This window comes from Oxyura jamaicensis, chromosome 4 (assembly GCF_011077185.1).
Source record: "Oxyura jamaicensis isolate SHBP4307 breed ruddy duck chromosome 4, BPBGC_Ojam_1.0, whole genome shotgun sequence".
Taxonomy (NCBI): domain Eukaryota; kingdom Metazoa; phylum Chordata; class Aves; order Anseriformes; family Anatidae; genus Oxyura; species Oxyura jamaicensis.
Genome location: NC_048896.1, coordinates 52,783,600 through 52,806,828, shown reverse-complemented (window position 1 = coordinate 52,806,828; position 23,229 = coordinate 52,783,600). Strand labels below are relative to the sequence as shown.

Sequence of the window (23,229 nt, the reverse complement as noted above, 5' to 3'; positions counted from 1 at the left end):
ATGTTAGTGCATTTTATAACCCATTTAAATACATCTTGAGCATACTTCTACATGAAGCCAAACGCTGAATTCACCTAACACAATTTGTGATCATTATGGCGTGCCGTACAACTGCTGCAAATGTTAATATCATTACAATCAGTAGTCTGCAAAAACATAGGCCAAACAACATCTCTGAAGATAGTTATCATGTCACCAGTAAAAGTGCACTTTGAAGCATACTGATAATTTATAAATCACAGCTTTGTTCAGAACTGACTGCTCTGCATTTTTATGAATATGAGCTCCAATGTTCTGCCAACAATATGACTTTGTCAGCTCTCATATTCTAGCTTAAGGATATCAGGGAATTATCATGTCTAAGTCTGATTTCTGTGAAGTTTCTGAGAATTTTCATGCCTTAATTCAGTATTTCCCAGTTAGCTGTAAAGAAGTAGTTGACTACTACATGAAAACTGCACCTTCATTTTTCAAGATTCATTTTAAAAAGGCTCTCCAATGTATTTATTTCCAGAGTGCCACTGATGCAGAATCCTTCAATTTTGTGAAGAGCCTAATGTAATAGCTTTGAGAATGTGCTGAGATGCCAACAACGACACTGTAATATCTATTCTGTAAATCATTACACTGCTCAGAGGACACAGTGAAGACGGGAAATGCTAACACCAGGATTTTCCAAAACAGGGAAGAGAACAGTAACACAGGTTTGGGGAATGAAGCAGGTAAAGGAGAATTCCATTTGATTTCCTTGTGAAAACTGTTCTGAAAAATGTAACTTTAATGGAAGAAAGGGAAGAGGTGGCAGAGATTTAAAATGCAGCCTTCTCTCCTGAGGCATTTACTGGACTTTGGAGTTAAGTGGATACTTAAATAAAAAATAATAATAATAAAAAACAACACTGAAATTACATTTAAATAACTGGAGTGAAAAATGTCTATGATTAACAAGCTTTTTCTTTTGTAAAGTGATTATTTTATTAGCACTTCAGAACTACAAGAGCTGAAATAAAAATAACAAGATAAGATCTCCTGCATGTTTAGACCACATTCCAACTTTTTGAGCAATTCTAAAGAACAAGCAATACTATATGCCTTTTTCCTTCTTAAAACTTATAAATCTACCATTCCTTCAGATTATTTCAGCCATAGCCCTGTGTAAATTATAAATAGCTGTATTTTACAAAGATCCAAACTACTTCAGAAAAAGCTTGCAAGACAAATGTTTCTTGACAGACAATAGAAGAGAGACATCTTACCAGTCTGTTTATGCGAACAAATTCTTCTGGGGTTTTGGCCCATGGTGGAAGTTCAACATCAGACACAACTGTTCCATCATCCATCACTCCTAGATTGTAATTGTTGCTGTTGACGAATATCTCTGGGAGGTAATAGAATTCAGGAATCAATTCCTGTATATAAATGAAAAACAATGCCATGCTATAAATTCTGTCATAGAACACACTTTGTCATGTTAAAAAATAATTATTAGAATGGCATTAGGCAGAGACAAAATATACTCCCATAGACCTCCTTCCCTCCACACACACACAGAAGGGAGAAATCCGTTCTTTCATACTTTCTAAAATATAAACGTTTATGTATGATAAATCCTTATCGTGTTTATAACATGACAAAAACAAACAAACAAACAAACAAACAAACAAAAAAACACTAAGACACAACATGTTTTAAAACCAAAAACTCCAAACATTGGTTTTGGTAGCATATTATCAAGAGAGAAATTTATAAAACTAAAGTAATGAACATCACATGATACAAACAATCCTTAGCAGAAAGTAATAGGCAACTGAAGATGTTAAGAAGCTGGGGAAACATTTACATTTTAACACTATCCAAACTTTAAAGTGCTAATGCACAAACAGCAGTCTAAAGTTTGGGTGAAAGTAGCTATTACGGTTTATTCAATGCCTAGAAATAAATTTTCTGTCAAGTCTAAATTATCTGGAGTTACACCATATGTTGAGGAAAAAAAAAAAAACAACGGTCAAAGCTGAATTGAGACAATACCTTTCTTCCATTAAAAGGCAGTTATCGCTATTATATGTCCAATCTATAATTACAGGGAAGAATCACACATAATTTCATACACACAAAAACAAAACAAACAAAAAAGTTCAAAAGAATAAGGATTTTCTCCTGAATAAGTGGAACATTTCTCTGTTTTGCAGTCAGATATGCAACTTCAAAAATTGCTGTTCATTTTGTAAAATATGTACAAGGATATACATAAATACACCTAAATTAATGGCTTAAGAACCTTATTTACAGACTTTTATAAATGTCTACAAAATCCTGGTGTAACAATAATAGAGAAATTGCGACATAATTGCGAAATAATTGTGACATAACATATATATCTCTGCCTTATTATATTTTAAAGGCAAATTTTGAGGGGAACTTGATGTTGAGACCTAAATACACCCAACAAACTTGGCAATTTGATGGATTTAGAAAAACTGAGCCACTAAATTAGGGAATTTACTTCTACTGTGAAGAAAGGATCAATACATGTAATTGCTTCAGGAAGTGTATTTCATAGCAAACAACTGGTGTAAAATTGGTCTGCCATATAGCAAGTACAAACCACATGCCACTTAAGAAGTAGAAAAAATCACACTACCCCACTGGCTTTGTCTACAGTGGGTATAGTATGTAGCTCCCTCAAAAGCTCAGTAGATCAGAAACCCAGTCTTGACATGGGTCAATGGATCAGTAGTCTCCCAGATAGACCCTCAGGGCCAGCGATGGCATGAGCAACTTTCCAAATGGCTGAGTGCAATAGGGAGGTCATCAGATTGTGGACAAGGTCAATCCAAAGTAGCCAGGGCAAAAACAGGAAAGATCATGCAAGAATTAAGCTATTATCACCTCCATCCTTGTGTGAAACACTGCTTGGCTTTGAATTGTACATTTTTTTGTTTACAGTCACCTTAATTAACTAGGCAGGGTAAAACATGCTTCTGTACCAAACGCTTGACAAGTACTTGATAAAAAGAGATTTGAAACTATTTAATTGGATAAATGAAAGAACAAAAATGTGTCATGGATAAATCCTTGTAAGAAAGAAAGTTCTGTAACACTGAAGTTTCTGTAGTTTTTATCATTGCAGACAGAAACTAACAAAGAAAAAGCAGAGACGCTGGATGATTAATTTGATACCAGCTTGCACCACAAATATGAAACCATACCATGATGCTGAATACTTAAAACATAAGCTCATTACATATGTTATTGATGTTTTTTATATTTTTAATATATATATATGTACAGCTATTCACTAGTTTCTTTCAAGATCAGAAAACATTTGGCTTTCTAGAACACACGTTGTTTTCATTAGATTACACAGAAACAATATGCAGCCTGGAAACTTAAAAATCATCAGTACCTTCTGTTAGTTTGACTGTTAGAAACTTCCCATAAAACATTGTTCATTACTATAGAAATGAGTTTTTGCAAAGCTTTTCACTTTTCATAATGATACATTTTAACAAAAGGACTTCCTCTGTTATCTGATTTTGTTATCTTGACCACACGCTTGGGAAAAGAGAGTGTGAACAGATGTACTGTGCCAGTCTAACTTAGTAGTATTTAATTCCAATATTCAATGTCTGTACATGGATGTAAAGGACTACATCAGTTAAAGGCCAATAGTTTTTCCTAAACCTGTAATATACCTGATAATAAAATATTTACATTTTTATAAACTTTACAAATATTCTTCATGTCTTTGCCAATCACAGTCCTTAACAATCCTTCTATTTGCGTTGTGGTTTTTTTTTTTCCCTATATTGAAAAATAAACCAAACCCTCAAACTCCTAAACACAAGTAATAATGAAGCTAACTTTTTTCTTGAAACAATAACCTTGCATAGAGTGACACTAAAATTAAAGTTGCTGACTCACTTGTGTAACTCCATTAATAATGGAACTTTTTGGACACATGAGAGAATTTAAAAGATTAATTAATATATAATTTTTTGCCCTTTGCAGGGGGTGGGGGGGGGGGGTGAGGGGGTAGAGTGGTAGGTATTTACTTGTGGTTTCCTACAAATACCTTGTGAAAATGTAAGACCAGTCATGACAGGCCAGACTGAAGGATCACTGAGTATGGTAGTAGTCACCTGGAATAGTGACAAAGACTGGAAGACTAACACAAATATAGGGCAAATATAATCTTTCCATGCATAGATTCTGTCAGCTTCTTACTATTAAACTAGTTATGAACTAATCAATGCTTCTGATTTTTAAAATCATTAAGTAGGGTTTCCACATTGCAGTTCCATCTGCAAAGGAACTTGGCTATTTTAGAACCGCTTCCTAATAGTTCCAACGAATGATTGAGAAAAACAGTAAATATTAACTCCTTATTCAGTCTTCTGAATGTCCTTCTGGATATTAGAGATCTACATCACATTCTTCCTCATTGGTCTCTTTTTGCAAGCTAAAGTCAATTTAGATTCATTCCCTCTGGTGGTCTTCCTTTTTGCTTACTTTTTATCTTCATATTTTCTCTAACACTACTGTAATCCCTTCGAACATTTTATGTACTCAGAACATGTATAGAAACTGCAGAATTGTCCCACTTATCTTTTGTTTGTATGATTTCATGGAAAAATTAAAACAACTGTAATATTTGTAGAAGTTCTTGCTTTCACACAAACATGTTGAAAATTAGTTTCAGAAATTCCTCTGTTAGAATTCTCCAGTTCTATGGGGTAGAGAAAGTAATCTTTATGATGAGCAATACTTTACTCCTTCTGCCATGCTTTTGATTTTGTTAAAATTGGTGAAAGCGCTTATGGTGAATATCTACATTAATTCATCACACAGCATTTACAGTGGTTTGGTTTTGTGTTCTAAAAAAGGCCTTTAAAGATAAAATCTGCTATATCAGAATTTGTATTAAACCAGTTATAAAATTCTGCATGTAATTAAAATACTTTTTTTTTTTAATTTCCTCTACCACATAGAAAACCCAATTTCTAAGGAAACTTCACTAAAAAGATATTTTTTACAAACAAGTAATATCAACAGATTGTCAGTTTAACACTAGTAATTTATTTTCATGTTTGCCATCAAGCATACTAAATCTATGCAAGATACTTTGTCTCTCAAATGTAATGAAATAGTTTTATTCTTTTATTTTTGTTTAGAAAATAATAGACTGATGTGCTTAGAAGCAGAGTTATATGATCTGCAAAGGTTTCTAACATCAGCAAGATAGATTCCCTAACCTTATTAAAACATTTATAAGATACCAGATTTTCAAACTAAATTATTTGACAATCATATCAAGCAGTATTAAGCCTATATATAACCTGTCAAACAGAATAATAAAAATGCATATTAGAAGTCTAGGTTCTTATTCATACCACACACTATTTCCTCAGCAAGAGTATTTAAATAGCATTCAAAAATGCACACCAACATCTTACATTATATTCAAAATTTCATTTTTCATCACATTTCAATATAATCATTTTCATGGTTGCAGGAAAGTACAATTTCTACGTACCCGTAGATCTCCCTCCATTTGCTATATGTGTGTTATTTCTTGTTTAACTAAAAAATTCCCTTGTCATTGCCTGAAATACTCCCATTTTTGAAGAAAATAATTCAGCAAGTGTCAATTAAATTTCTAAATGGAATGAATGATAATGAAGAAATTATTTTTTTTTCAATGTCTAATCATCCTGTTAAAGTTCTCAGAAATAATTTAAATACTTCTTTCTTAGTATAAGAAAATTATTAAAATGTTCAGCAACTTACAAGTTACCAAGAAGAATTATACCAACCCAGGTGTTCATTCAGTATGTTAATGAAATATATTACAATTTCTATTAGTACTTTATTCATTATCAAGCAAGAAGTAGATTAAGTCAACCATTTATTGCATAAAAAGCGCATCTTCAATACACTTTAGATCCTGTTAGACAATACATGAATTATATGTAGATAGAATTATGTCACGTTTTACTGATGATATATATGAAAATATGCAATGGTATTTGATGGTCTTATTTATACGCTGTTGTCCTGGTTTCAGTTAGGACAGAGTTATTTTTCCTCCTAGTAGCTGGTAGGGTGCTATGTTTTGGATTAGGATGAGAAGAGTGCTGATAACATGCTGATGTTTTAATTGCGGCAGAGCAGTGCTTCCACTAAGCCAAGGACTTTTCAGCTTCTAGCTCTGTCCTGCCAGCGGGCAGGCTGGGGGTGCAGCAAGAGCTGGGAGGGGACAGACCCAGGACAGCTGACCCAAACTGGCCAAAGGGGTATTCCATACCATCTGACGTCATGCTGAACAATAAATATATAGGGGTGGCTAGCCGGGGTGGGGAGCTGGCTGCTTGGGGTTGGACTGGGCATCGGTCAGCGGGTGGTGAGCAATTGCATTGTGCATCACTTGTTTGTACATATTATTATTATTATCATTATTATTTTCTATCTTAATAAACTATCTCAACTCACCGGCTTCACTTTCCTGTTTCTCTCCCCCATCCCAGTGAAGGACAGGGGAGGGTGAGCGAACGGCTGTGTGGTGTTTAGCTGCCAGCCAGGTTAAACCACAACAGCTATGTAAAATGTAGTTCAGGTTAATTTGACCAAGAAAGAGGAAACAAAACAAAACAAAACAAAACAACAACAACAAAAAAAACCCAAGTTGTATATATTACTGTATTCCTTTCCTCCCATTTCTTTAAATTACTGAGGAGAAAAAAAAAAAAAAAAAAGGACTATACGGAATCATAAAAAGGTCTGAATTAAACCTTGAGAGGTCACTTTGTCCATCTCAGGCAACTAAAGTTAGGTATTCTTGAAAGATGTTTCCCTGACTTGTTTTTAAAATCCTTAGTCTTGGGTTTTCTACGAATTTCTAGTTTTCACCTATCCCAATCACTAGAAGGTCTTCCTAACATCTGGTCTGCTTTTACTGCAGCTGGAGCTCACTTCCTGTCCTATTCAGATTGAATATAAGTTGCAGTTGCCCTTTTTTACATGTGTCAATGTGCAAGAATGGCTTTTACCTGGACAAAGAGATCCATCCCCACCAGCACTTTCTGACCCTTTTTCCCCTCCTGCACTAAGCCCACTGCCCACGAGCCAGCACCGTGCCTGGCAGGGCAGCCCACTGGAACAAGAAGTGTACAGCAGAAATGAAGTGCCACTGCGCGTGCCAGCCAAAATCCCCACCAGGGTAAAAGCATCAGACCTGGCACTGCAAAGCACTTTACACTTCTCCCCTCGTTCCTCTTTTCTCCGGAGTAACCAACCTAAGACCTTTATCTTTGTATCACTGGTCCCATTTTCTTGACCTCTGGTCATTCTCCCCTGGACTTCAGCAAATTTGTCCGTATCTTACTTGAAGTTTATTTCAACAGCTCCAGAAAAAGATTGCAGCAGATATTCAAAGTATTTGTTTTCAGTACAATTATGGCTGGGTATAAAAGAAGTAGACCACAGTTATCAGATGGAACTTTCTGATCCGTAAACCCAGATGTCTACAGTTTTAACTACTGCTATATCTGCAGACTACAATGCACAGATTTGACTGAATGCAGATCTATTTAAATAATTAGCGAAGTATTTTCCTGTTATGTATCTTGGCACAATTTTACAGGAAAGCAAATCTTTCACAAAAAACAAAGATCTACATGATGAATTAAAGGTTTTGCTACACCAGCCATGCAGTTTACTGTTTAAAAACTGAATCACTATGTATCTACTTCTGAATTTTGCTAGTAATTGCTCTTGGACATCATTTACCTTGCTACTAATATGACGTGAAATCTATCTTATGCTAAAGTAATGTTGCCAGTTTGGCAGCAACTTTACTCCTCGTAACTTCTGAAAGCCCATCTATTAGATGGGGAAGTATAAAACAATGCAAAGCATATGTAAAAAGCTTATCAGGTTACAGGGTGTCTTAGGCATGCATATGTTTGGCAGCCTGTTTCAATAAATATGAGTTGCCAGCATGATGTTGCTTCACTTTGGAGAAAAACCTCTGAGACTGTCTCAATCTCCCATGACTTTCTTATGAGCAAAGTAGAGAAACCGAGATGAGATTAGGTTACAATAATGTGGGAGTACCAGGGCTGAAAATCCATATTCCAAGAGCAGTTATCAATAGCTCACTGTCAAACTGGGAAGACGTGGTAATGGGGTCTGCCCTGCTTCTAATACCAGTCAATAATCCCATTAATGATCTGGCATAGAAGGTGCAGTAATAAAATTCCAGATGACACTATGAAGGCAACAAGCTGTTTGGAGGACAGGATGAGAATTTCAACCTAGACATTTTTTTCTAGACAAAATCTATATATTGCATGGAAAGGAATCAGCAAGCACTACGCTTAGAAAAGAGAAAATACATGCAAAGTGCAACAAAGATAACAAGTATATTACAGTAATTATAATGACAAATCAATTTAATGCAATGGGTTAGCTACCAAACCAGAAGTAACAACTGCTTCTGAACAAATATGTACAAATCTATTCATTAATCAAAGAAAAAACAGTAACAGAAAAAGCAGGCAGACAGGTTTAACTTCAGTATTTCGGAACTTAATACAAGCCCCATACTAAGCTGTTTTGCAATCAAATACTGCCAGGCTATCTGTGTTTGCATTTTATACAACATTAACAAAACCAACCAAGATCATTTATGCTAACAACATAAATCAAGAAGAAACTAAATGAATTAAGGATGCCTGTCCATTACTTAAAAGGTACTAAATGATACTTTCACATAATTAAAATACATTTAATATTCTTCGGTGCAGAAGATTAAAGTTAGATTTTAAGATTCAACTTCTAAGTTAACACATGATTAATATTGTAGAGGCATCAGTGCTAAGCTAATTAGTAATTAACAATGACAGAGAAGTAGTGAGACACTAGGAAACTTCCAAAGAACTTTTAATTTGTATTGCTTAAATAAATGGATAGTAGGAAATTAAATTTTATGCAACATATCACCTCATGAAATCAAAATTTGAATGGTTCAATGAAAGGTTATACTACAGTGCAGCATTAGTTTCTTGTTTTCATCATCGATCCAAGGCTTTCACAGGATATTGACAAAGACTGGATGCAACCACACATGTGCTCTGGCTTTCTCTGTGGAAGTGATACTAGCCAACAAGAGCTGCTTCCAAAGCTAGCTCATGTTAGTCCTCTTTGTGGTATGTGATGCCTCCAGCTAAGATTAACAATAATCTTAAAACAGAAAGCATCAGAAACTTACATTCATTCTCATCACACAAGAAGGAAGGAGAAATAATTTCTTGTAAGGTATCAACTCAGTGGTTCTAAATATTCAAGATTTTTTCAGCTGAAACAGGAATAAACCCGTACTTTTCCTTTGTGACACTCCTCCCCCACTCCCCCCGGCCCCGTACAATAGCATGTAATTTGTCCTGCCACTTTCGAGGTCTTAAATGTGGCTTCACAAATTGTTTACATTTCTACAAATCAATGCATTAAACTGCTAGACTTTCATCAATTGTAGAAGTATCAACAGGAACCTAGAGAGCTTATGGTAAAGGAAAAAATAAAATTATTTAGTAATTTTTAAAACATGTTTTCCAATATGCCAATTACATTCAGTTACCCTTGGACTATAAGTGATACAGAGAAGATATAGTTATAAAAACATTTAATGATCGTATTATAATACCTCACAGAATTACAGAATCATCTAGGTTGGAAGAGACCTCCAATATCACCTAGTCCAACCTCTGACCTAGCACTAACAAGTCCTCCACTAAACCATAACACTAAGCTATGATAATGTCCAAGCAAACATCTTTCATTTCAAAACATATATGAAAAAAGTAAAAACTCCCTCAAGTGCCTCATTTTGTTAAAAATAACATGAGATAAAATCTTAATTTTGTGTGCAATTATGTAGTCTTCATAGACAGGCATGAGCTGTGAAAGCAGAATACATGCTTCCACACTCAGTGTTAAAAGGAAAATTACATGTTGTTTTGGACAAAATCTTGGACAAAAGTTAGACGGTAGAAGAAAAAGCCGATTTTAGAAAAGAGTGGGAAAAGAATGAATAAACTAGATCTCAGGCTTTTGAATAGGTTTTTGAATAACCTTTGAGTAATCATTAATATATTAATGCTTGCAGACTGCAGGTACTTCCAGTAGGCCACACTAGTTCTTGCCAGTAAGCAGCACATTCCAAGTTTTGGCTACAACTGAAAGAACATAAGACTATTAGAAAAACAATAATTTTGCTAGCATCGTATGTTTGTTGTGTACTATCATGCACAGTGGTTAAAAGGTTAAAATGTAATTTCTGTTTTTTAATCTAGTGAAAAGGAGCGGACACAAACTAAACAGCTTTTCTATACGATTTCTTTTTTCACGTACAACTTAGAAATGTTAGGAATTCCACTGATGACAGCAGTTGACACAGGCTTCCTTTCCCTTCCTTTAATTTTAGAGAGACGATCCCTATGACTCTATTGCTGCAGAAAGAAACTTTCTTGTCAAGAATTATAAGGAAATCATTTCAGAGCGCAACCTTGAATCAGAAAACAGCATTTGCTTCACTACAATATTGTACACTAAGCTGGCAGCAAATGCTGTGCTCTCAGACCTTTCAGAACAGACCATGAGAAAGTATTGCCATAAAATGATTACAGAGAATGATACTCCAAGATTACAGGGAATAAGTCTAAAACTTATTGAAGTCACGCTTCATAATATACATTGGCTGTAAAGTAAGTGGGAAAAGAACTCTAAAGAAAAAATAAACAAACATTAGAAACATTTCATTTCCTCTACCAGAGACCAAAACCAAAGGGATCCATGTTCATTTAACTCCCTCCCTGTCTCCCTCCTGCCTTCTTCCCAAGTATATGCATGGGTACATGTATATACACAGTGCAAGACAAGCAAATAAAGACTTTTTACTAAACAAGCATTCTAGCAGGCTACAGATCTTCTCGAAAGAAGTTACTGCTCTGATTGCATATATTCTTGACAAAAGAAAACAGTAGTGCAAAACATATAGTAGTAGTAAGCTAATACATTGCAATTCTGCATGTAGAAAACTTGCAAAGCTATATGGGACACTTCAGCCCTGCATTTCACAAACACTTGCCAGGTGGATCAGAACAATGAGTATCAGGAAAATTGTTTTTCACAGCTGTAGTGAAGTATTGGCAGTACAAATATTTCCAACAAAGATGACTCCATGCATCTTGAGACTTTTTCTTTCCTAACTCATTCAACTTGTCATATGGAAATCCTATTGCACCCCACTTCCTGGCTGTTCATCAAGTCTCATGAACAGACTCTTCTAGTCAATGTAAATTTTCACTCATACTTATACAGTAGTATAATGTAATTCTTGGCAATTCCCAAACTCAGAAAGCTAAATGAGATTTCAAGGGGCCATCTGTAACAGTACAGATGCCTCTTAATGCTGTACAAACTTGCACATACATCATTTCCAAAAGATATCTGAGCATTTCTGAAAAGCTCTCCCTAATTGACAGGGAAGCATTCATCTATCTATTAGTTCTGTTAGAAAGGTTGCTTTTATATCTCATCTATATCTCCTGGATATATAAGTCCATTTTGAACTAAGTTCCCTTCCTGAGGAGTGGAAGCGCAGAGGGAGGTGCCGGTCTCTTCTCCCTAGTAACTGATGATAGGAAGCATGGGAATGGCATAAAGCTGCACTAAGGGAGGTCCAGACTGGACATTAGGAAAAAAATTCTTCACTGTGAGCATGGTCAAACACTGGAATGGGCTTTCTAGAGATGTGGTTGACACCCCATGCCTGTCAAGAGTTCAAATAGCATTTGGATAACACCCTGAATAATACACTTTAACTTCTGGTTGGCCCTGAAGTGGTCAGGCAGTTGGACTATATGAAGACTTCGAAAGTCCCTTCCAACTGAACTATTCTATTCTATTCTATTCTATTCCGTTCCGTTCCATTCTGTTCCATTCCGTTCTATTCTATTCTGTTCTATTCTGTTCTATTCTATTCAGCATGGACACCAGAGATTTTCCCCTTCTTTCTTGCACAGTCCCTATGTTGTAGAAGGCTCTTAAATTCCTCCTCAATCTTCTCTTCTTAATAAGAAAAACAAGCATAGGTAGTCAATCTTCTATTGCACTTTATTTTTAAGACCTTACATCGTCATCATTGTTCTAGTCTGGATTCTCTCCAACTAGGCCCCAACTATGTATGTAATATTTCAGCTAAGACTATCTGCTGCTGCGTCTCTGCTTGTGATATCTGTTACCTTTTCTCATGAGGAATTGTGATTGCTTTGACATAATTTCTTGATAGATATGTGCTTCATTTGCTCATCTCCTTGTTACCTTCCTGGTACTAAACACAGCCAGATTATTTGCTTAAATATTTTTCACTCACCTGTACTTAAACTCACTTCATAATTTCTTCAAACTCACTTCATAATTTCTTTCTGTTTCTTCTTTTTTAAAATCTGAATACTTCATTTATCCACCGCTGCTACCTTTTCCTCATTTTGATACAGACATTGCATCTTTTTACCTGCGGTATTAATTCTGCTAGGCACTACCACACTTTTTTTTTTTGGTGGGGAGTAACAGAAGAAATATATTATTTTTCAACACGATCAGTTGACAATTTTCCCATTTCACTAAGCAGCAGATAAACCCTTTCCTTAATTGTCTCCTTACTACCATAGCTATAGAATGATTTCATGTTACTTAGGTCCCTTGGTAGTTGCATGCCATTCTTCAGTCAGCCTGTGATTTCCTTCATGCTATACCTTTCCATCCTGTGTAAACAGAACTTTTTTTTTTTTTAAAAAAAAAAAGATACCACTCTTTTTTTCACTAAAGCTTTCCCACCACTGTCAGCATGCTTTTCTTCTTCTTTCTCCTCCCCAGTTCAAAATATTCCTCAGATCCCAGAATCTATTTGTTTACCTCATTCTTTAACTTCAATAGTCACCCTATCTAAACTACCGCCCTTGGAATTTCCATGTGCTCCTGTCTTAGCTTCTTGACCCACCTAATTCTAGGTCTCCCTCCACACAATGACTAATTACCAGATTAATTTATCTTCTATTCCAACTACTCCTTATTCATTCACAAGTTCCCAGGCCCAGTGCCCCTATTAGAATAGCTTCAATATGATGCTAAATTTGCTATGTTTCATCTTAGTATCTTCAGTCACTGGCTTTCTGTAGCCCTTTGTTTCTCTACTCAGCATATAATCTCTCTGGAAACAACTATGTGTCATTTCTCTTTCATCTTTTCCAAAATGATAGGATCGCTCCCAATCTTTTCCCTTCCATTTTGTAATAAGTTGTGGTCCTATGATCATAGCTACAATAAAAGGAGATGCAGCATAAAATGTAACAAATTTCAGGAAAGTTTTTACCTTGATATCAGAAGTGTCACGCTGACTGTTGCGCCATGCTCTTGAAATAGATGAAAAGGTTCTATCTGCATGATCAAACTTTCCACCTTGCAGATTTAGGAACAGTGTTGTGAAGGGTTCCTAAAATATTTTTTTAAATAGTTAAAAATAGCAATGCACTTCTGTAGAAATTTCAGGACATTTATTATTCTTTTTTCGTTAGGTTATTAATGATGCTATTCTTTTGGCAGACACATGATTAATTGCAAAAGGTTCATTCTATTATCCAAGAATGAGAAATACAAAATGATGTTTATTTGTTCAATAAATATATTTAATTCCCAATTCCTACTCCTCACACATATAAAGATAAAATAAAGCAAATACAAATGAAATAAATAGAGCTACAATCAACTGTGACACAAATTGCTTTCAAAAACATGAAAAAGCTCAATATTTTTACCTTAGATTTTTTTAAGAGAAGCATGTAACACATGCATTTTATTTTGCTCAAGGTAATCTATTAATACAAAGGATAACATTCAATATCAATAGCTTTATAATTGTTATTTTTAAATACATAATTTATTATTTAGAAAAGAAAAATGTTTGAGAGATTTAAAAGCCCCTCTAAGTTAAAGAACCCTTAAGCACATATTAGTGGATAATTGCTTGAAATTAGCTAAGTGCTATAAATTACTTCAAGGATTTATGTATGCTTGTACCATTTGAACAAGCTTTAATTAATGATGTACTGCTAATGCTTTCCCAAAGAAATTACTTTCTAGGAGATAAATGGCCTTTCAATTTTATGGAAAAATGCATTGTTTAACTGATATATTATCGATATACAGCGTCTCGAAAGTTATGTCCATGTAAAATGCAAAAGATTTTTTTTTTAATTATTTACATCAGAAAACAAATAATTTAAACTCATTAGGAGGTAAAAATTAAATACATTCATTACAAAACAAAAAAGTACAATATATCCAACCTTAATGATTCTAAGATTCTACGGCCCAGTCAGAAAATATGTACGGAAAGGAAAGTTGACCATGCTTAAAATAGTTTAAGAATGTATACTAAACATTATTTTTTAAGCAGGAAAAACTTTACTGACTTGAAAAGTCTGTACCATAAAATTAAAACCTTCTGGTCAACTTTGGAATACATTTATCCCTGAAAAACAAAATCAGGTACTGATTACAATTATTCGAAAACTTCAGTGTTCTCCTGTGCCATTGGGTTTTAGTTTAACTCATTCCTAGCTATTTTTTTCCTTCCACTTAATGGAAAAAAAAAAAAAAAAAAAAAAAAAAAGATGTACTTACAATTCTTAATAACCACGTGAGTGCAAAACTTGCAGTTGAATAATGTGTGCCATAGTGAAACTTTGGAACCTGATCATCTTCCCATGATTCGTATCTCTCAGCAAAGAATGCTGCTCTCTTTGGGTTCAAAGCTCCAATAGGCTACAAGGTTTATAAAAATAAATACATAAGTAAATAAAGATAACAGCACATCATATTCCTCATGCTCTTTTTTGTAACCAGGATTATCAGCGTGCATGGAAAATACTGGGTGTGGTGTTTTGAAAATGCAGATGCTGTATTCTGTTAGCATCTGTATAATCTGTGTATTTCAAACCAGGATCCCAAGCACACACACGCTACTGGTTGGGGATGTAAAAAGTCTCTTTTACATCCATAAAGGCATAATTTCTATTTACTACTGATTCAACTCAATCACTAAGACCCATTTTACAGTGGAATGACTTGGACAGAGTTGTTAACTTGTGTGCTTGTATGTGTGTGTGGTGAGGGGGGGAAGGGACACACACACTATTAAGCAAATGTTAAGCACAACAATCAGAAACATCTTTGGATATTTTAGGAGGAAAAAGTAACGAGTGTTAGGGTGGAAGAATATTAACAGTGCACACAGAACTTTGATATTACTGTTGATTATTTGCTTTCTATTTACTATCTCAAGACAAGTTCTATTTAATGAATAAAACCTGAAATCTTGCAGTAGGCAAATAAAATAGCTGAATATCTACATAAAAACAGGAATATAAAAGAAACAAATAACATCTGTATGATTTTAAAAGTATATCACACTTTCACCAACATAAGTAAGTACTGAACAAAGACTAACAAATACATAACCGAACACAGAATTATTAAATGTAAATTTTAAATGCAAGAAATATAATGTTTTAGCATCCATAGTCATGCATTTCCTCGGCAGACTTTGACACAAAGGATTTGGAAAAATGAGTTTACTTCACATTCATCACTGAGAAACCCAACAGTGAATTTAGCTGTTCCACATGTATAAGGCTGTGAGAGTTCTACAATATCTTCACTTATATGTGCAAAACATATACGCAATACCATTTTGTATAGATAGAGAGCACACTCTTTGTATATCATTAATGTAAATTATGCCCATCTGAACAGAAAATAAAAGCACTCATGTATAACTTAAGAATAAATATGCAAAATTATTTTCTTATTTCTGTCTTGCAAGAATAAATATACTTAAGAATACACAACAAGGTAAGGAGAAACTTTAAAAGAAAAGTATATGAAGAAAAGTAGCAATCAATAACCTGGTTATTAATTCAAGCACAGTTCAAGTGAAAAACTATGTCTGCTATTTGGATTATTAGTATTCAAATACCTGCTTCTTTGCAGCTTACATGAAATTTGGCATACAAGCTTCAAAGTAGTTTCTCTTCTAGGATAGATTAGATCTATGAATGACCTAAGATCTTATCTTACAGTTTTTACTTAGACCGGCTTTCACATTACAGTAGGATGAAGAAAACATCTTAGGTTAATTACTATTTTTGCAGTTCACTAATTTGAAATATAACCCTCTAAAAGAAGTGGTTCCTGTATAAAAGGATTTTTATCTGATTTAGCAAATTTATTCCAGGGAAGAATGAAACTGACTCCAAGAAGTCTTTTTGTTGCAAGAACCATTTTGGAATCTCCATCTGTACTGATTTTCCCTACAGACTCGGCTATGCTTGAGGGAAAAAAAGAAGAAAGAAGGTCATTGGTAGACAAATTATATGAATTAAAAATAGAAACAGCATTGTGCTCTATGGTTCTGTAACATTTTATGCATTCTCTTTATCTGCCCCTATTTTTATTACTCTCCAAATGACTATAGCCCAAATCAATAGTTATAGAATTACACTCCTTGAATATAAAGCTAAACCCAATTAGAATTGATTTCATTCTCTTCTCAAAAAAAAAAAAAAAAAAAAAAAAAAAGGTATCATGCAGAGATCCATATAGCCAGAATCCACAGTATTGATTTTAGCTGTTATTGTTACAGTTGGTTTCTGAAGCCTGCAACAGGACAACTATCAAGACATGTCACATTTATTTGCAAGCAAATAAAAAAAGTCCCCAAATGAAAGAAAGCTTAGGGAGAAAAAAAGAACCATGGAGCTGTGCACTGACAATGATACACTATCAGCTTACTCAGAGAAGTTACAGTGGGAATACACACATTGAATTATACATTACACGAATGCACTGATTTATTGTGGTAATAACATCCACCTCATTAAAAGATTCTGCTTTGCTGCAGTTGGAGGGCTACATATTGTTTACTGCTATAAATTAATGGCAGCACACAGAAGACTGTAGGACCCTTCTAACAATAGATCTGTAATGACAGTGCTGTATATCACAGCTTCCCCAGCAGCTTCATAATAAAATGGAGACAATGTATTGGGCTAATACATTCTACCAGGCAGGCCCATATTTTTCTGACAACTGCTTTTAAGGATGAGGTGATTGTAGTGTGTTATGTTGCACTGTAAACTGTTAACTATGCTTGAGCTACAGAATAAAACACGTCTGAGGAATATTCAAATACCCTCTGACTTTTCATTTAGAAAAAGATTTGATTTAAATTTTGTAATTATTTCTTATTTCCAAATTAACAGGGAATCCTGATTACATACTGGATTCGCTCCACTGGGGGTAAATGGCAAGAGAGAAGAGTAAATCCAAACTAAGCTATGCTAGATGTAACTGTGAGACCAGAAATTTGCTCGACATGGTTTCCTTTTGCCTCAGACCACTAAGGAAAGACAAGCTAAAAGCCTTCATGTTCAGAAATTCCAGATTGTATTTTCTTCACAGCACCCCTTTTCGGAGAGCAAAAATAAGCATTTGTTCACCAATTTAAAAGATTTATTTAGACAGGGAAAATAAAATACAAAGAGAAAAATTCCAATAAGCAAAAACAATGGATGACATTACGGAAGTCAAGACACAAAAATGAAGTCACTTATGGCTGCTATCAGACTGTATTGAAAAAAAAGACTACTAATGCATATCGTTCTCAGGTCAGAGTTCATTTGAGAAATGGCTCAATCTGGAGGAAAAACTGGAGTATGGCAGTTTTGGTTTTCTCTTTTCCAAAGGTGTGATCACCTTGGTTTTGATCTGAAGTGCTATTACAGCAACTAGTGTTACAAAAACATTACAATTATAAGCCACATATAAAACATACTCATTTGCTATTAATTTTTAAGTGTTCTCAAATCTAGCAGCGGCTTAAAATAAGTAACCTCACATTTTAACCAGGTGCTAAATATAGTAAGCCTCAGACTTTGGGCAAAGCTTTTTTTCTCTCTTTGAGACAGAACAAAGAAGAATGATTTGTTGAAAAACAACTGAGAAAACACTGACTCTTACTGTCTACTGATGTTAAATATGTCCAGAAACTATGGTGTATGGTAATATCTGTTGGTTCTTAATCTTATCTGGTGCCAACCTTACTGGAACAGTAGCACACCTTGCCTCTGTTTTCAGAAGAGGCTTTGTTGCAGCATCAAACCACCCTAACAGAGGTGCTCCTCTAAATAGGGCAGAATCTCTCCTGTAATCTCACAGATGTTCAATTATATATACACTTCTAAAAGAGGAATATGTTCATTTTGGAAAATTGCTAATGGCCAAACATAAGCAGATCAAAGGCTTATAAGAAAAGAATTACGATATCTTTATTTATAGTTACATATTTCAGAAGACAAACAAAAAGCTTTTATTTCCTATTTAATAAGTAAGTTTTCATTTTTAAATAGTGTTACTCCAAATAAACAGATGTACCCAGTTCATATATGCTGCCTTTTGTTACTAAGACTTCTCTTATTAGAACAAGCATTGACATTTTTACTGTCTCCTATTCACATAATACTAGGCAGAGTTTTTGACTTATTAATATTCAAAATCCATGAAAGACTAGAGTGGAAAATATGGCAATAAATTGCATTTAATTACTTCAAACAATAAGTAGTCAAGGTACGTTAGTTTCATCTCTATTGTTACTTCTTTTGGTGAAGACAGCAATCTTAACAATTACTACTAGAAATCAGGAGGTCTGTGCAAGTGCCTGTGACTTCTGAAAAGTAGTCAGATCCAGAAACTAAGTCTACATTGGCCAAACAGGAAGATTTAAAAAATAATGAAAATATCATTTTTTAAAATGTATATTTAAAATGACTTCTTAGCCAATTATTTTTCATATTTCACCTCTTTTTCATTAACTGAATTACTTGTATGTTAAAAATAGCTTTTTATCTTATGGCACAGACTATGAACTGGTATCTCTTTCTCAGATACATTTTAGAAGTTAATTCCTTAGAATTTATTTCCACAGTAAGACCTGAAAAATATTCTAGCCTTCCTCACAATAGTCACAAGTTATGAAAGCACTGTCACAGTACCAAACTTAGTGTTGCACACTGTCTTCCCAATTTTTGTTATTTTTACTTTCAAACATGCTCAATGATTTCTGTCCATTTTCTTTTATGACATCTTATTACATATTCTACTTACCACCCCCTTTCTACTCCCCCCTGTTTTGTTCCTGTTGTTTCTAACTTTCTATTAGTTCTTCTATTGAGAAGTTAGGATCAGTGGCTCTTCTTTTGCTGGTTATCTCACGACACACATTTGTATCTCTCATTGCATACGTCTCCTATGTGTGTTTTAGTTCTCAATATCAATGAGCTTAGAATTGGTCCAGCAAACTGAGCCAATCTTCCACCCAACCCACTCACACTTCTACTTTAGAGATTTTTTACTGATTGTTTCAGCTTTATCTTCTCATGTGAATTTTGTATTTACATAACAGAATATGACATTAATCAGACAACAGAAACATAAATGACAGAAATCAGTCAGATCAACAGAATTGTATAGATCACCAAACACTAGATGGTTATCCACAGAAGAAGAGAGCTACCTTTGCACTGCAGAAAGTTTTCTGGGCATGGAAGAAAAAAATAAAAAATAAAAAGAAAGAAAAAAAAAAAGACAATGAAAAAAGATAAAAGGGGAGAAAAAGGGGAAACAAATGTTTTTTCTTTATGATTTCTTACACTGTTTTTTCAATCCAGATCAAACCAGGTATTTGGATTCCTGTGAATGCAATTGTCTGTATGGTTAAATTACATTTTGTAGCATCCTTGCCAATTATGTTGTTGTTGTTTTTTTTTTAATTTATTTTATTTTCAAGATGAGTATCTGGTTTTCATTACTGATATTTTTAATATATTCATTGGGCTTTAAGCACAGAGGGAGTACTAGGTCATCTCATCTAGTCTTGTGTTTGTATGACAAGCCATTAAATTCCTTTCCATTACATGATTTTGAGCCCAACTGTTTATACTTGATTATAACACAAGCTGTATTTGGCCAAACCTGCTTTCCAAAAAGGCAGCTGATTCTTGAGTACATGGACAATCTACTATTTTTTCTTGGAAGCTTTTCCTTTTGGCAATTGACATCCTCTTTCTTAACAATATGTGCATCAGTTCAGCTATGAATTTACTAGTGTGTTTACAAAAGAAATCTTCTTACACCTCTCACTGACATATCAAAGTCTCTACTTTCCCAATATTTTCTGTATATAAAAGTACTTATGGATTACAATTAAATTTTTAATAAAGGAAATTGAGCTCATCAAGTCTTTCAATTTAAGGCATTTCTTCCAGCCTTAAGATTTCTCTGTGCCCTGCCCACTTTATCAGCATATTTTAATATACAGATATCTGAAATGTATTCAGTGTTCCTTTGTTAGTAGTCTTCTCACTGTCTTAAATATGCTGAGCACTGTACACTCTATTGCAATCTAACAACCACTGCATTTTTAGAGAATTGCTTGTTTAGTTACTACTGGTATTACCAGCACATAATTAACTCCCAGAAGTAGCCGGTACCTGTAATATTGTCAGTGGGCCTTCCTGATCATCTGAGTAAAAGTTCTTTTTCCCAGAGATATAAAGACAAGATGCAAGGGTTTAATTACACCCCAACTTTATTAACTTACATCAGCTGGGAAATATCTGGAAATAAACCAATTTAATATAGATTACTAGTCTTCCCTCTGTCATTTTTGTGTTTGAGAACAGCCACAAAATGCCATCTCCCCCTTTGAAGCTATTCTCACTCATTGCTACCACCCTTGCTCTCAAAAAACTGAGTACAGCTTTCTTAGAAATTATATCCTGTAACGCTCTCATCTTTAGAGGATGCCTTACCTTTAATCCATATCTAATTCAAATTCATTAAAGAATGGTATCCAAAATAAAACTATGAACACAACCATCTCCTGAACTGTTTGAACTCCCTGTACTGATCTATTAAACAGGTTGCTCTGGGAAAGATTTAAAAGCATGAAAAAAAAAATAATTTATCAAGGACCCGATGATCTCTTGAGGTCCCTTCCAACCCCTACAATTCTGTAATACTGTGAAGGACAAAACCAATCTTTATCAATCCAGCCCCAAATGCACTGGTTACACGGCAGATGCCCAAATCCTACAACAAAGATCAGGTTAAGAGGGGGCAACTATGAATTTGGATATCAAAGCTTTGCTGAAGTCATATGGATGGAACTTGACAGAACTTTTGTATTCTGCCACAGTGAGCACTTAGAAAATATATAATCTTTTGCTCCATTTCTAAATTAATCTACTTTCTTATACCTTAGTATTAGAAAATCATATTGTAAATCACATTTTAGTCACTCATTACACTCTGTTTTTGAGAACTTCAACACAAGCAGCTACTTGAATTTCATGTGGTTTCATAGTGAAGTAAGAAATCCTATGGTTAAACACTTCTTGTATGTGCAATATTGAAACTGTGTAATAGTTACTAATGTCAGTGACTGTACTCTAATGATTTTGACATCAAGATCATGAAATCAGAAAAATTCATATAACTATGTTGCCTTCTTTTCCAGCTACTAAGGGCAACATATCTCTCTGGTGACCTTGTCAAGGGGCCGACCTCTGGATATCTATTAGCATTCCACCTAGCTAAGGTTCTCAGCAAGTCATTATGCTCGTACATATAATTCTAATCCCTTATTCTGAATACAGGTATACCAAATAATTATGACATTTGAAAATTTGTAGGAAGAAAGTGATCAAGAAGATGATAATATAAAGCATGTTCTGAAGAATACTTCCTATTCTCATTAATGTAGCCTGAAGGTATGTCATATACTAGTATAGACAAGAGCAGCAAGCAAGCAAGACTTCATATGACAGATTAAAAAAAAAAAAAAAAAAAAAAGCCAAAATTACCCTAGTTACAAAACAAAGAAAATTATACCTTCCCACGTAATTAAGTTGTTAGATTCATTGCCTCAGGGAGCAATGCAGAACAAACACAAATAGATTAAAAAGAACAAAGACAATTAGACCACCAGTCCATCAGTGGCCATTAAACATGACTGTGTCAATTATTCTTCCAGTTCATACAGTCTTTAAACTTCTGGTTGCCAGACCCGGGAAGTTATCTGAAGGGAAAGACGATGTTTTATATGCCCTCTTTCTTTCTACTTTAACTAGGCTCCTGCTACTGGCTATTCATAGAGGCACGATATTGAGCAGGATAAGCTTTTGGACTGGCTCTTCTCTTACAACTTCATATTAAGAGACTCAGCAACTACCTAGATACACAGGTTGGTGCATGTGATTGCAATAAAAGCTAGTGAAGAGCACTCCAGAACAATAAACTTGCAGTTACATTGACATGCAAATGATTCTTCACTCAGATATATCTTTTTATTTACACTACTGAAGAAACACATACAAATGCCCACCAGCCACCTCAATTAATACTTGGACACACAGCTCAGGGTGCAGACAACTATTTCCGAGCAGCTCCTTTATCTAAATGACAAGTGTAACCAGCAGACTGTAATCAGTATTTTTATCATATGTTGGGTCCTGGGGCATTTCCTGGTGCACTGTATATGGGATGAAATGCTGTAATCCTCTTATCTCAATATTTTCTAAAATAAATTTAATAAAATCTATACATACTAAAACCACTAAGCTTTTTAAAGTAAATATGCCTTTTTAAATAGTTGTCTGTCCTTACAAGCTTTCTTTGAAAATACTTATATTTCAAGAAATATACCAGATCTCATTATGCTATCAGAGTTTTTTCTAAAATAAATTTTCTATTTTGGGGAAACTGAGAATTCAGAAAAGGGCATGATTAAAAACAAAAAAAGAGTTGTGTGCAAATTAAGTAAGTATTTGTGGGCATATCCATGTACTCTTTAAAATATCAGCACTGGATTATACTGCATTTAAGATTTTTTTAAGACCTCACACATACTTTGAGACAAAAATAGTTAGTAGCAAAACCTGATCTAGAGGTGGCTAAGAAGTACAATGTCTGAGCATGTCTATATGAACACTAGCAGTGATGCAAAGCACAGAAGCTTCCCAAAGTCCGAAGTTGAAAAATGAACCATAAGTT

General features: G+C 34.4%; 1 protein-coding gene across 3 annotated transcripts in view; it reads right to left on the bottom strand.

Annotated features, from left to right (window-relative positions):
* LRBA (LPS responsive beige-like anchor protein) overlaps positions 1 to 23,229 on the bottom strand; it is a 395,253-nt gene that overhangs the window by 97,023 nt on the left and 275,001 nt on the right. For all 3 annotated transcript variants that reach the window (XM_035325418.1, XM_035325421.1, XM_035325419.1), the window contains exons 44-46: positions 14,743 to 14,883; positions 13,433 to 13,552; positions 1,257 to 1,409 (exon numbers count right to left, since the gene is read on the bottom strand). In XM_035325418.1, coding sequence (XP_035181309.1) covers positions 1,257 to 1,409; positions 13,433 to 13,552; positions 14,743 to 14,883 — 414 coding nt within the window. The remainder of the gene's footprint in view (positions 1 to 1,256; positions 1,410 to 13,432; positions 13,553 to 14,742; positions 14,884 to 23,229) is intronic.